General features: G+C 32.7%; 1 protein-coding gene across 3 annotated transcripts in view; it reads right to left on the reverse strand.

The window, feature by feature from the left end:
- The window catches only part of LOC119634243 (zinc finger protein ush), a 197,715-nt gene that overhangs the window by 57,675 nt on the left and 124,083 nt on the right, over positions 1-15,957 (reverse strand). Inside the window, exon 1 of one of the 3 annotated variants that reach the window (XM_038028302.1) lies at positions 4,200-4,651. The exons of the other annotated variants lie outside the window; for them this stretch is intronic. Within the exon in view, the coding sequence (XP_037884230.1) occupies positions 4,200-4,206 (7 nt within the window). The 5' untranslated portion in view covers positions 4,207-4,651. Of the gene's footprint in view, positions 1-4,199; positions 4,652-15,957 lie in introns of those variants that run through there. 3 annotated transcript variants of the gene reach the window in all.

Genomic DNA, 15,957 nt, shown 5'->3' on the forward strand with positions numbered 1-15,957 from the left:
ATATATATATATATATATATATATATATATATATATATATATATATAACTGTTTGAAATGCAGGTTACTATCATTTAATGTTGTTGTTGTTGTTTTTGTTGTTGGCCTTGTTTACAAACGAAGGATTTCATTTTGTGTTTATATAATTACATCTTTTTTTTTTCATTTTGGGGATAATTAAAACCAACAAGTAGAGCAAACTTTCCGTTTTACCGTTATTTTAAAAGTAAATTAACGAGCACGATATTTTCCTTTTCCTTTTTTTTTTGGGTAGGAGTGGAACATACCAGTAAAACATTTGAACCTATGTATATATGATGATGAACTTCTAAAAAGGGTAGAAATTATAATAATTAAAATTTTACTTGATAAACAGACACACATCAAGCAGTCAGAGATAGTAGAACATAGAAAAAAATATAAAAAAATAAAATTATTTCACATTTTAAATAATGACATACGATAAGCAGAAAATATCGTAAACTCTGTGAGGACAACACGATATTCTTTGGTGAAAAATTTCATAACAAATCCGAATTAAAGTCAATTTTAAACAGAGGCATACCTTTACTTATACAATAGAGAACTTTACATGACTACATCCTCGGTCTATTGAAAGAAACAATAATTTAAGCTGATTGTATGCAAATAAGTCTTTAGCCCTTCTCTTTTAGTAAAATTAAAAGTTTATTATAAAATAAAATAATGCCGGATGGCATTTAAATTCTTTCGACACATTTTATTTTTACTTTGCTGATCCACTATAAAGTCCGGGATGGTAGAACAAATGACATTTCGGGCTTATCCATGGAAGAATTTACTTTTTGCATATCCTCATAAGAATGAAAGAGGGACAGAGAATAGCAGAAGAATCGTTATTGAGCTACCACATCCCATGCAACCCAGTTCAGTGCTGTTAAAGTTGCTTTAAAGGGATCTGCAATAGTTCGCTGACCGTTGTTATGGTAAAAAATTGGGGTCCTTTTTCAGTAATACCTGAGTCAATCTTAATTGGGCTTATTTCGCACTCTAGATTCGTACAAACATTGATGACATTTTAAATGTGACTTTACTTCTGTAAAATATGCAAAAAAAAGGCAAGTTTTTCAGAACCGTCAACATGATTGTTTTTATCCATATAGCAAGAGCTTGGGATCATTTACACCGCTATACAGAATTGAAGCAATACTATCGAGTTCTATATAGGATTGTACTGCAAAGTGCGAAAACGCAACACTACTGTTCTTGTTATTGTTGCGTTGAAGTTGGTTATAATGTATTTATTACATGGAGTTGGCCTATTCGAATGCACGGCTGCCGGGTCAATAACTTTATCATTGTCTAGTATGCATACTGTATGTATATTGGATCGTGATTCTTATTCCTGACCTATAACGAAAATCAATCCTATCTGCTAATGGGATTGTTTGCGGCACAACTCGATTGTTTGCGAAGACTCTGTTATACGGTATGCGTTTCAACGAATGACTCTGAGTGCTTAAAACATAAACTCTTAAGGCGATGCTTTAACATGATTAGAGTTCAATATGATTTAACACTATCCACCACACTAACCCTAAGATAGTCATGCCAATTGAACGGAAGTGATATATACAATAATTCCCATCTTTTATAAATTTTAGATCACTCACACACACATTAAGTTTCCTTGATGTTTATAGCACCCAGAAAACTTTAATATTGAGCTCCCCTCTTACTGTACCATCTAGAATAGTTTCTCAAATCGACTTAAGCTTATTTCTGTATCTGATGTATGTCCACGTATTTTTATAAGACTTGGCTCATTTAATATGAATATCGAAAATTACGATGTGACCTAACCCATCTGGATATCCCTCCGTTATAAACTTTATTAAGAAAAGAAAACTTCCATGTGGCAGCAAGCAATTTATGGTGAAAATTAGCATATAAAACACCGGATTGACATACACATGTATTATGGTAATCTCGGAGTGCTATATATATATGTTTATTTTTTCTATTCTCTCAAATACAAATTCTCATGCAAGGCAAACACTGGTATGGCAACAAGGTGCAATTTTTGATAAATTATGATGAAGATAGATGAAGGTTTGTGTTAAGCGTAACAAAGCGTGGGTTTCTTAATAGCCGGCCTGTAACGTGCGACTTTGTTTTGCATCTAAGTATTTGTATTCGTCATAAGCATAATAATTGTGGGAGGTAAAGAGGTAAGGCAGCCAATGCTGCACAGATTGATTAGCAGTTGGTGTCAATATGCTCAAGGCCGTGGTGGAGATGTTATTTATAATATAACTGCAATGTCTAGAGTACAATTTACTTTAATACAATGAATTGTTTCATTTACTTTTTCCAAAATAATGACTTGACATCTAAATCTAGTATGGCAAGGCTAGACTTTCTAGGTATATTTTTCCGATTTTCTATGACAGTAATTAAATAACTTTTAATATTTTACAAACGAAGAAGGAGAGTATTTAGTAGGTCGACTTAGGTGTCTATACCGTATTTATTCCAACTCACTTATCTCACTTAATTTTCTTTTTTTCTATGTAATGCTAGTTTTTTTTAGAAAGTTTATGAAATTTAAATGAAGCCGTTAACTGTTAATATTTTACACCTTTGTAGCGATTATACATAATCGATTTTTCGATTGTACGATTTTTACAATTTGACTGTGTATGTTGTTGTTTTGCATGAATTTTTAACCTCACTCTTCGCGGTTGTTGTTTGATTTCTCAAAATACACCCATGTTGTGTGAATGCTTCAAGAAGAACCGTAGAGAGACTACCAAAGGTTGTAACATTGTTACTTTTTGGCCACCTAAAAGAAAAAGCAATTCACAAATCTTCTTCTTTTTCTTCTTCTTCTTCTTCTTCTTCTACGGGCAGTTTATTTGAATCGACGTATTTCAATCTGTATCGTTTGCTATTTAATGCGATGGTCTATGCATTGGTGGTAAAGATTTATAAATAAATGATACATGGATAACTACTGAAATGTAAAGATCAATGACCGAGTAAACTGTGTGCTAATTGATTTCTATTATAAATGAACTCGATTTATAATGGATTATTTGAATTTGAATATTCTAATTAAAAAGAAATTTATTCAAAATGATAGAGAACAAGTAAAAAAATTAATTCTACATTGGAACGAATCTTAAACATCGATTACTACTTGCAAGCAAGTATATAAAATTGTCACCACTGAATGTGTTAGTGAACCCATCAGGACTCTTTTTTTTTTTTTTAAACAAAGTTTAGTATTTATGTAAAAATATGAAAGGTGTTATGTGACTTACAGTCGTTGAAGGTTTCCAACGTTTGTTCCCTGTTCATTTACCCTATGTCGCTTGTAATACAGAAGGAATATAAAGTTTGTGCGAGTGTATGCAGCAGACCAACTTTTTATTTTACCGATCACTTTCTGAATCGATTTAACATTATCTGTCCGTCTGTTTGTCTTGCTTTGTTATATTCGATCTGCAGAGAGAAATTTTTGAAATATTTTAATAAAAAACTTGGGGCACTAACGTGTTTTGGTCCAAGGGCGAACGCTATTGACAATGGTTTCGATCGCATCATTTTTCCGACCACTTGCCATATAATGCTATTTTTTGAAAAGTCGTTGATTGAATAGCTGTACGGGTGTACAGTAATGAATGGTGGGCCGCGGCTCGCTACAGAGTTTTTTATTTTTAACTGATTATATATTGATTTGTTAATTAACTGAGAATTCAGTTGATAACAGTCTTTGCGGCGAAATCAATTCATATTACCCATGGTTTTTAGAATTGCTGATAATAAAAGATAAATTAAGTAAATAGAAATAGTTACGCATTGAAAGTCTTTTTAGTTTCTAGTTTGTGTGGGCGTATTTTCTGATATGCAGGGTAAGCGGTAGAATTTCTATTCAAGTTTCACTACATTTACGATTCCAGGCTGACGTCACTGATACGCTGACAGTGAAGTGTACGTGCTCCAATTGATTTAATGATAAGATCTATTATGAGGCTTTCAAAGCGTTTCCAATTGCTTGGTAAAATGATCACATCCTAGTGTTGATACCACAACCATTTGATGATGGCTATAGAAATTTATGTTTAAATATTTTTAATATTTATGAGAAGCAAGAAATTCATAAAAGCAATATATAAATTTTTTTTTATAATAATTTAATAAATTATTCAAATTACCGAACATTATGAAACTTTTATAATAAATTTTGTATTTGTTGTGGTTGCTGTTGGTGTTTTGTTTTTTTTTTTTTCCTCTTTTGCTTATCGCTTGAACAATACTGATATTGGTTGGATTAGTCAAGTTTTGTTGTTGTTGTTTGTTGTTGTTATTCTCTTTTTTTTGTTTTTTTTTTTTTAATTTTCACTCACACACTTTGTTGCCTTTGCGATTGTTAACATCAAATATGCAATAAATATAGATGTGCGTATATGTGTGTATACATATACATAAATGAAAGATAAATCGAATGCGATAAACATGCATGTTTGTGCGTTTGTTTGTTTAATTATAATTAAGCGCGTTATAACGGTAAATTGATATTAATTTGCTGGTTTTTTAACATTTCCATCGTTTACAATTTTCGATAAACATCGAAGGCCCAAAAAAGAAAGAAAAACAAAAAAAAAAAAAACAAAAACATTTCTTACACATCATTGAAAGTCAGTTAGTTAGTTTATACTTCTTAACCAATCAACTGTTTTTCTTTTTTTTTTTTGTTTGAAAAACTTTTCATTTATTGTATTTTATTGACTCTATTGTTTTTTGTTTTTATGCAGTTTTTCTTTTCTTTTTTATTTTAAAATAAATATTCTCTTACAGAAGAATTCGTCGTAAAACATAGTATGGTTGAATAAGTAACCATGTTGCCTGCTTCACGTTCGGTAGTAAACTGAAAACCGAATGAGCGGTAAGTAATGAAATTTTTACTGCCAGATATAAAGATACGAGAAAACGGAGCGCATGTTGATTTTTCATTTCAGTTTGCTTGCCATTCTTTTTGTTGTTGTTGTTGTTGTTGCTCTACACAAACAGCTGATATTTGTATGATAATGCGAGAGAGACAGTGTGTGCGTGTGTGTGTGTGTGTGTGTGTTTATGTGTTTATGTGTTTATATATTTTATATATAGATAGGTTTGAATGTGTTTAGAGTATCTTTATCTTGACGTATATTGTGTTTTTGTTTTCATTATTGCTTCCCATCGTTCGTCGTCGTCGTCATTTTATGCGTATAAAATATACTTGTGTGTGCGCGTGTCTTTGCCTGCCTTGAGAGTTAGTCATACACTTAGTTATACGTTAAGTTAATTCACTAAGCCACTCCGTCAATCAGCCTGTCTACGCTAGTTAATCATTGAATTTTGTATTTTATAATAGAAATTAAATCAAATATAAAACATTAGAGTTAAAGTTCTCTTCTTTTCAATATTTGATAGGAAAGGAAAATAAAAATGAAAAAAAAAAAAAAATAATTATTTTCTCAGATTAGATAGTAAACAGATATGTTATGTTTCATAATGCTTTTTTTTTTTTTTTTTCTTTCCTTCATCTTTATCAAATAACTAGTCGGGCAGGAACTGATGCATTCTCCTTAATGTCTTCAAGCAATATCCACTTTCGTTTCCTTCCTTCGTGAGAATGCGAGAGAGCCAGTATCTCGTAGTAATTTAGCTCCTACACTCGCTTAGTCAATATTTACTTGATTCGTTTGTTTGCTTGTTACTGTTCGTTGTTGTAGATGTTGTTGTTTCATTCGTTTCGAAACAAAAACTGATAAAGCATTGATAAGCTTGCAGCCCAGTCTTAGATAACATCAATCCAGCCAAACGAGCCAGCCAGCCAGCCAGCCAGCCAGCCAGCCAGCCAGTCAACCAACCAACCAACCAACAAACAAATAAACAAACCAAGCAGCGACATCAGCGGCACTCTAGCAGAAGTTTGCATTTAATAGCACACAAAACGGATATACAGCGAACGCATACACAAACACACAACATTTGTGCACATCTTTCCATTTGTATATATATATATATAACATATATACATATCACATATATATATATATATATATATATATATATTATAAGTTTTAGCTGTAGGTATAGAAATTTAATACACTTTGAGACTATGAAGAGTTGCATGTTTTTATATGTATGCGTTACGTTTTGTATTTGTATATGTTTGTAGCTACATTCATCAGTCATATCGCAACATTTCAACATTTTGAGTTTTGAATTGAGTTAATCTAAAACTTAACAATATTCTGCTCTAATGCAGTATACATTGAATAAATATGTATACATACCTATCATTTATATGTGTTTATGTATGAATGTATGGTGTGCGGGAGCGCGATATTATTGTATGATAAGTGTTAGCTCGCCAATGAATATGGGCGCTTGCATATGCCATTAGCTGTTGAAACATAAATATTGTAGAAGATACTAACTTCATCGAACTATTCTATGATTTCGAGAACTTTGATAATAGACAAAGCGAGGGATGTTAGCGGTGCAGCGGTCTTAGGAAGTAAAGAAGCAGATGTAGTTTAGTCAACATTGGATTTCTATTTCAATATGATCGAGGACTGAGCAAAAGCGTGAAAAGGAATTCTAGTCTCTTCAGTCTTTCAAGGAAAATTAAAATATTTCAACATCGAGAAGCCAGCCCAGATCGCACTAATTTTTTTATTAAGTCTTCTAATAGCTACCAAAAAAACTCCAGAACTGAACCGTTCTTCCAAACTTTTTAAAAGTTACACAACAATTTTTTTTTATATGTCAAACATCACTTGTGGTCCAAGGGTATGTTCAGTTTGTGCAGTGGTATGCACCATCTAAAAGGACGTGAAATAGGCCCAACTTTTATTACATATATATTCAGAATCCTTTTCTGAATCGAGCTGCGCTTGTTTGTCTGTCTGTCCACCTCACTTTCTGGTGTTTAATCTAGAACCAGTTAATGCGCTTCGATCCAAGCACGAACCCTATTGAAAACTCTTCGGATTTGACCTTTTGACTTTTTCCATAATTTTCCTTAAACGTCATACCCCACTGTAATTTTTTTCCTTATATTATTTATGTATTGTTTGTTTCCATTAGCTTTGTCAAATGTTTTAACCATGTTTTTAACCATACATAGTGCACTTCAGTGATCTAACGAAGAGTTGCGTATATCTTAAAAAGTAATAAATTGTTTTTTAAGAGCAAAAATGCACTGAGCAATGAAATTTGCTGCACTTCCAAGTTTCGTTAAGAGCACGATTGCGTTTTTCAAAGCTTTTTTTTTTTTTCTTTATAATGTGTGGCTTAACACTCAGTCATCGGCGATGGTCTGAAAGAATTTAAGAAAGACGGGGAAAGGTAGGGAGTGGCCGCTAACTAGTCGGTAAGTGCTATGCTTTAACCGACTGGTTCGTAGCTATTGTTTCGGCCTATTATAATCTACCGCACTGAGATTTGAATCCGCCAGTGCTGTGTTGGTAGTCGAAATGTTTATCTATTCGGCTCGATTTATAGAAAGTTATGCGGTTTATGATGTCGTTGCAATGAGCTCATAATTGCATTGTCATCAAGTAGTCTGGTTACATAGTTAAAATTACAAAAATTCCCAAAAACCACTAACAGACCTTTGCTGTAAAGTTACCAAACTTGATAAAATTAATAATATCGGCTGATACCAAATGTGAGTGTAATTTGTTGGGGAATGAATCAAGCCAATGGGATTAATAGATAAATTTCTATTTTCTGAGTTATATTTATATAATATTTGTAAATTATTCATAAATGATATAATACGTGATAAAGAGATCTTATCTTAATCTATTCGGATTCGACCTAACTTAAGGGTTAACGCTAACTTGCGATCACGAATTTGTGAGCCATCTGCCCGAATGTATTTACGAATGCCCAATAAGTGTTTTGTAAGAAATCTTTTACGGATGATTGTACAGTCGTTCAGATAATTTCAAAACTTTTTTGATACTTTTTTTGAAAAGAAATTGGCTCCACAGCAACTCCAGCCCCAAAATTCTCTATCTAAAACTAAATCAAGGGATTTTTTGAACATATTTATGTAAAAACAAGTGCAATATAATGGTGGAATGCTGTTCACCATTAAATACCCTACATTTAGTATACTTGTTCATATAAGGACTTTTGAAGTTAGGTTTTTATAGGAGGAGTGGTTGGAAAAAATGGTCCGATCCGAACCACTTCGTTCGTCCATCATCCGAAACAGATCTTGTCAAAGTATCTCAAAAATTGCGACGAGTAGGTCGAACACACGTAAGCAAGACAGAGAACAGGGACATACAATCTTAGATCGGTGCAAAACTTGATTCTGAATCGATCTGTATAATAAAAGATGGATCTATGTCAAGTCGCTCTGGGTGTTGCACAATCTTAATATACCTTTACACCACAACTGGTGTGGGTTATAAAAAAAAGGCTTGGGCTTAGCAACTTAATATCAGTACGAAGTTTAAATCCCAGACTTTTTGAAGTTTTGATTATCATTCTTTATATAATATATGTAATGATAATAATAATTGTGCAAAAAATTGAGAAAATAAAAATTGATCTCAAGCCTACTAAAAGATTAGCGAACATATTGAGTTTCAGCCATTGGAATCGCCCATACGTTGATATTTGGAATACTTTGCCAGCTAATGGAATTCTGATTATTGCGTTGTGATAACACAGTTCTGTTTAATTGTATCTGTATCTCTCACTCTCAATGTGTTTGTGCTGACTAACAATTTTTGGTGTAGAATGCACAAATATATGAACATCATGCATATATCGTATATATTTATATGTGTATGCATACAACAGTAACCAGTCATCCAACCAGCCAGATAGTCAGCCAGCTAGCAAGCGAATCAACCCACACATATACATTTGTAGATATTTCTACATACGTATATATATATGTATATGCATATATATATATATATATATATATATATATATATAATATAAATATTTATATAGATTTAGATATATCCCACATTTATGCGTTATACATACATTCATACATTCAGACTAGAGATGGGGTTTTTTGTTATGTTATCATCATTTTTTAATCAAAAAATGTTGTTGCTGTTGTTTAGCGTATTATTGTTGTTGTTTCTCGTTTCCTACACTCACTCTCATCATGATTTTTGTTGGGCTTTAGCCGTTACTATACCCTGGGTAATATTGTGTGTGAGATGTGAAGTCTGAGCCTGAAAAATCTTATCAGTATTTTTACATTTCCTAGCCTTTGCCTTCAAGTGAAATAAAAACCAAGAGTGATATCTAAGCTTAAATCTTATTTCTTCTTTATTTTATTTTTTTTTTCTTTTTTTTTCATGCATTTTCTTGCAATTGCCAGATAACATAATCTCTGGCAAAATTTTGCCAGAGACTTGGTTTGATTTTATTAAGAGAGAAAGATAGAAAACAGGAGAGAGAAAGCTAGATTGGTGACTGCCAATTTAAAAGAGAGATAGCAAGAGAGCGGTTACATCTTTGTGTGTGTATGAGAATTTTCTTTACTTTACAGCAAAACCACTAGATACGTTGAACAGCTGTTGGTTACCGAGTTTGTGCGCATGCTCGCTGCGAACAATGAAAATTTACCTAACTTTTACTTTTTTTTTTTTTTTGTAATTTTATATACAATATGAAATAATTTTTATATATTTTATATTATAAATAAATAAAAATTAATTGCTGAGATTATGAAACTATTACGTTACGGCGCATATTTGTACACTTTAGCTAGAGCTGAACGTAAATATGATACTTGTTGGCGTTTGTAACACATACGCCATTGATATCGTGATGAATATAGGGTTTCGAGGCGATTTCTCGACGATCAAGAACATACTCGATCATAAAAATCGATATGAAAAAATTAAAAGTTGACGCTTATATTCCTTATTAAAAGCCAATGAAAACGACTGCGGCCCTCTCTTAACGATCGCACCACTGACGACCAAGCAAACTGTTATTTTGTAATTCGAAACAAATGTTGATTTAAAACTTGAAACAAATGTTGACCAGAACTATCGAACCCTTCAGTACATAAATAAGTTCGGTTGATCAGTCGACAGCAAGCAAAATAATGATAGCTCCCTAACAGATAGAAAACAGATAGAAAATCCCTAACAGATAGTAATCTTAAACTTAGTCCACATATTCTGCAGACACCGAGTGTAGAAAGGATTTGATTGAATAATTTGCATACTGAGCCAAATATCCAAAATATTAAAATGCAATAGATTGCACTTTTCGTGAGGTAGCAGGTATGAAAGATTCAACCTCAGAGTTGGCGTAACTTTTCGCACACTTGTGTAGCACCTAGGCGAACTTGAGTTAGACCTATCTTTAATTACACCGATACATTTAGTATTACTTTCTGAATCGATCTAAGCTTGTCCGTTTGATGTCTTGGTATTTAACCTGCGAATAATAGCTCCAGCGAATGATTCAATGATTTTGAATATTTCGATAACAGATAGCGTGATATATGCTACAAATGGGATGACGGAGAAGATAGTCCTGTGAATGGAAAATTCCTCGAAGAATAAGCAAATGTACCTTACGCTACATATAATCTCTGTCTCTATCTAATCGAGGAGCATTTTTGCGCTACTATAAATGAACAATGCATAAAACGAATTCTTAATATCATGTGTGATCCAGGTGTATATTAAGTTTGCGTGGATGTGTGCAACAGCCAGGAAGACTTAAGACACATTCACTTTCTATTATACGTATTGCTTCAGACAGTGATTCTGAATCTAAGTTTGTCCGTCCGTCCGTCCTTCCGTTCGTCTTATTTTATTTTTGGGCCAAGGACGAACAGTGTTGAAAATGGTTCAGATCAGGCCACGTTTTCGTTCACTTTCCCTATAGCACCTTACTTCGAAACTCATGTGAATAAATGTAGTGTGTAGGGCATTTAATGGTGGGCCGCATCCCATTAAAGTGTTTTTACTTATTTTAATATAAATTTATTTAATTTGTTTCCCGTAAACACCTGCTTATTAAAATTGTTACTGTTTCAATTTAATGAATACTTTTTAACAACCCGCAAAAACAGCTATTAGTTAAGATCAATGTTATCACAATTTTTTTTTATACATGAACTTTTCCGCTTATACAGGTATACAGATTTTGTTGTTTGCACCAAAAAGTCATTAACATAAATGCGCCAAAAATTCATAATTTAACAAGGTCTGCGTAAAAATGAAATAAGAATAAGTGAACAACAACAAAAATAACAATAACAACGGCTATACAAATTTTGTGTAGTAGTAATAAACCAGTACGACGACGGACCATCAAGTACGGAGTGATAATGAGGGCGACGTCGCCTTTTCACATAGTCATCTTTTACAATCGCTGTCTCGGCCAGGCAACCGTATGCAAGTATAAGGTTTTTTCTGTCAGCAAAGAGTATATTTGTCTTATAGCTGGCCACTGAAAACATTACTGAAGTTGACTGAAATTATGCCAGCGGGAGAACTCAATAATGAACACCTTAGGTACATAAACAATAAACAGCACTTATAAATTCTTTACGGTTTTAACATATAAAGTCTATGTGTGTGTGTGTGTGTGTGTGTATATATTTATTTTTGTATATCTTTATACATGTATGTGCTAAAGAGAAACTCCCTAAATAGTGGTCGTTTTTATTGCCGCTTTAGTATAAAACAGTAGCTGCTTAGCGGCGTGGAATCATACCGAAATATTTACATATTAATTTAGCTGGTGTTCTTAGTCGTTTACCTTCTCTTTGCTTTTCTCCTCCTTTGTTTATCTAATTTTAGTTTGATATCTATTCTTTTAATCTTTCAGTGCCTTTCTTGTAGGTCTTTTTCTTTTTGTTTTTTTTTTTTTTTTATTTTATTTGGTCTTTAGGCTAAGCGAAAACCTCTAATCTCGTCATTAATCAAAATTATTTAAATTTTTCTCGAATTTTTTATTATTCATTTGTGTTGTTTATAGCTGCGCTACTTGTTTGAATTATATTAATTACATTTTCCATATAAGATTGAATTGCGTTATATTAAATTTGTTGTATGCTTTCGTAACAACAAGTATTTATGTTATGAGTAATTAAGAGAATCCTGCGATCTTACTTATGGATTGCGTCATATGTGTCCGCAAACAGAGCATTCTTATGAAACCCGATTAGTGCCTATAATTACTTTTCCTTAAAGGAAACACTGGATATTCGAAAGATATTGCTTGACCCTAATATAATAGGAGTAAATACAATTCATCTCAAATAACTACATATGTACAAATGAATGACAAACAATAACAAATCACGAAAAAAGTCTGTGGTATCTTCTGCGAAAATTCAGACATTTTTTTTTATATTGTTAATGAACTATATTGTTAATCAAACCCAAGATGTGTTGTTTTGATGGATAAGCTTTTGCCATTTTTGTGGTAAAATCATTATCAATATATTGTAGAAACTCTGGAATTTGTGGGCAAAAGCTGAATTACGTTGAACTGAATATTAAAAAGGTCCCTTTTGAAGTTGCCTTTACGTCCCGCTTTTTTCGGAGTTATTATAGCAAATATTCCCCATAGGACCATGTCCAGCAGCCATGGCTTATTGTCATACTCGCATCGGCATCCTTCAAGCAGCGAAATATCGAAAGGTTCTCCTTAACGCATTTGCCGAAGAATATTCGTTGTTCGAAGCATATGTCACTTAGATTTGAGTGAACACTGTGACTAGACGACCATGTGTCGGTTTAACTTTTTTTAGAAAGCGTTTAGCAACCATAACTTCTTTATCCTTTGGGTATGCAATCAATACAATCTTAGCAAGCATACGCATCCGTAGAAACGCGCTGGGTTGGTTAACCATTCCCTCTCAGTCTACTACTTCATAGCGCCATATAAACTAATTGGTCATCCTTCGTTTGCTTCCATGTAGCGTACATATCAGGGAATTCTTAGAAAAAAGAGCCAACCCTTATAAAGACACTTCTCTCAGCGTATCTCCTAGCAATCTAATAGGAAGACCCGTCGCTAATTTACAGATGATTTAAATGTCTTTAGTTGAAGTCTCTTCTTGTTAAAGTTTTCTTAGTAGCTTGCACGGTTATACACTACGAATTCCTTCGCCAACCATGGAGACATTGTCGCGTTGTAAAAAGGGAAAGAAATTTTTAGACATTTTGTTACTGTTTCTTTCTCTTTATTTAGCTACATATAAACCTTTTAAACGCCTTGATAGTGTTAGTTAATAAAATGACGGAACTCTAAAGGAAAGTGAAAAAACGCCACAAACTTTTTCCTCAATGCATATGATAATATATAAATATTGGTCACTATAATACCCATTACTTATTAGATTCTCTAATAAAATAGAGAGATTCCACAAATAAATCCTTTTTATGATCTCTCCAGTACGTGTAGTACTGTCAGGTATATTCGTGAAGCGTCATTGACGTCTATGCTTATGACGTAGTTACAGTTACGTTGAGTACCTACAATTCGGTTTAAAGTGGATAATATCTTTGGAGTCTTTATTTCAATTTCGTATTTTATTGTATAGGTGTGCTATACACCTTGTCTTCTTATTTTCGTAAAGATTTATAATTAAATTAATTCCATCTTTGTAAAGTCTTTGTTTTTTTTTTTTTTTGCTACAAAACTATTTAAATTAAATTTAAAAAGTCGGAAACTTTGAAGATAAAATCTTAGGAAAGATCAGTTCAAATAAAATAACAAATAAGAAGGAAATTATATATATATATATATATAAATTTGATTAAAGCTGTTGATCTCCACGTTTTCTCACATACTTTGTGTTTGCGTTTTTCTAACAAATGCCTACAATTCTATTAAAACTCAACCTTATTTATAACTGTATCATGCCAGACATGGACGATAGTTTCGCTAACAAAAAAATGCTACGCCTTTCATAGTTACGGGAAAAATTATATAGATTCTCTCAGTTAACATAACACATAACGTATCTGAGTGGGAAAATTATTGAAAGCGACTTCATCATAACATGGAAAACAAATAAACATCCAAACATATGGTTTGGAGAAAAACGCAATTAACCTTCCAAGTAGAGTTAATTTTGCGTGACTTCACTCGAGAAATGGAGACATTGACTTCAATAAGAAATTCAACAAGAGCTTTCTTAAATAGAACCACATGTGAGCTAATAAAAAACACCCGACAAGAGCCACACAATTAATTGCCCAATAAATCAAAAATTCAGGAATTGAATATTGAGTTTTAACCTAAATTATTTTTTTTGAAGCTAGTAAGTGGATGTTTTGAGACTTCTAGAATATAAGCGAAAAAAAAACGCATTGCTTGCAAAAACTTGTTATGTGATATTGATGTTTGTCAGTTTCAGTTCCTTACAAGCTGCCGTCTGATTTATATAAAAGTCTAAACAGATGGACGTGTTTTTATTTTTAGTTGGGTTAACCTGTAAAAAATGCCGTTAAAGCTGCAAAAATAATTAAGTTGGCTTGGAATGAAAATGCAGTAAGCAAGTAGGTAAGGAGGAACAGTTAGAAAATGGGCAATTTTGGGCAAAAAATTTATAGTAGTGAAAGCGATGGAATTCGCACATGCCCACCCGTCTCTTCAAAAAATAAAAAAGAAAATAATTTTAAGCTTAGGCAGGGAAAATGTACCGCGTCTAACATATTCTCCAGGCTAGGCCCCTTCCGATTATCTTTTATTCAGATCGATGCAATTATATTTAGCGGCTCAGCGGTTCAAACAAGTTGAATATGTCCAAAAATGGGTCAATGACTAATTCGCAAGCTTCTAGCGCGAGCGCATTCCTACCTTATACGATTAATGGCAAAAGACCATAGGCAATGGTTGTGCATGTTCCGATTAGGAAGCCTTAGAATAAGTAAATTTTATGTAGAGTTGGATTATATTAAAAAAAACAAAAAAAGAATTTATTTCCACATCTAATACACGGTACGATATACGAATATATCTTCGCTTCAGCTTATACTCAAATCAGTTTAGCTCGCTAAGCATAAAAAAACTTCGGCCAAGCCAAACGTTAGTTAGTTCTTCCTTTAAATATCGCATCGCCGGCTGTACGTTACTATTGCATCATATAAGAGCTGGTAAGCGAACTTACAAAATGAAAATGTATAAAACTTCTCACTTACTCATAGGTAGGTGTGTTCAAACTTATTATTATAGTAAATTAATGCTTCTGTAAAGCTGAAAATTATACACATTCGCTTTCACATCTAAACGAAACGCACGTGCTTCGTTAATGTTGTAAATGTAAATATTCATTAATTTTTTTTTTTTTTATTTTCAGTTTTTTATTATTATTTCTCTGATCTATAATCGATAAGAAAATGAAAAATATATAATAACGGCGATAGTGATCACCGACATGAGTCTCTAAACATTAAAAAGTTGTATACATAACATGTCTACGTGCATTGGATAAGTGCTTAAAATTTTAATTTTCTCAAAAATTGAGAAACCTTTTCAAATTTACAGCAACAATGTTATGAGGGATTTCTTACAGTGCTCTCGCGTTACATGCTATGTAATGCTACACTTTATGCTGTTACCATGTGCACGAAAATAAAATAGAATAAAATGGAAAAATAATTGGTTTGTTGATATCGTGAGTAATCTGTCGCTTGCAAAAAGGGCATGGTTGTATTTAAGGTCCAAGATTTTACGATTATCATACCGGATTAAATCATATTGCGATTTCCCAATATAAAAATACTATGTTTTTGGACTTTGCATTCCAATGTGAAATATGGTCTTGAATAAATTCAACTTTGTCATTAAAAATGTTAAACCGCAAATGCTAAGGGTTAAGTGTCACTTATCCTGACTAAAGCTCAACAATGGAATGGATGATGGAAAATGAATGCGATGCGATAGGCAAACTGGATG

This window comes from Glossina fuscipes, unplaced genomic scaffold, assembly GCF_014805625.2.
Source record: "Glossina fuscipes isolate IAEA_lab_2018 unplaced genomic scaffold, Yale_Gfus_2 2, whole genome shotgun sequence".
Taxonomy (NCBI): domain Eukaryota; kingdom Metazoa; phylum Arthropoda; class Insecta; order Diptera; family Glossinidae; genus Glossina; species Glossina fuscipes.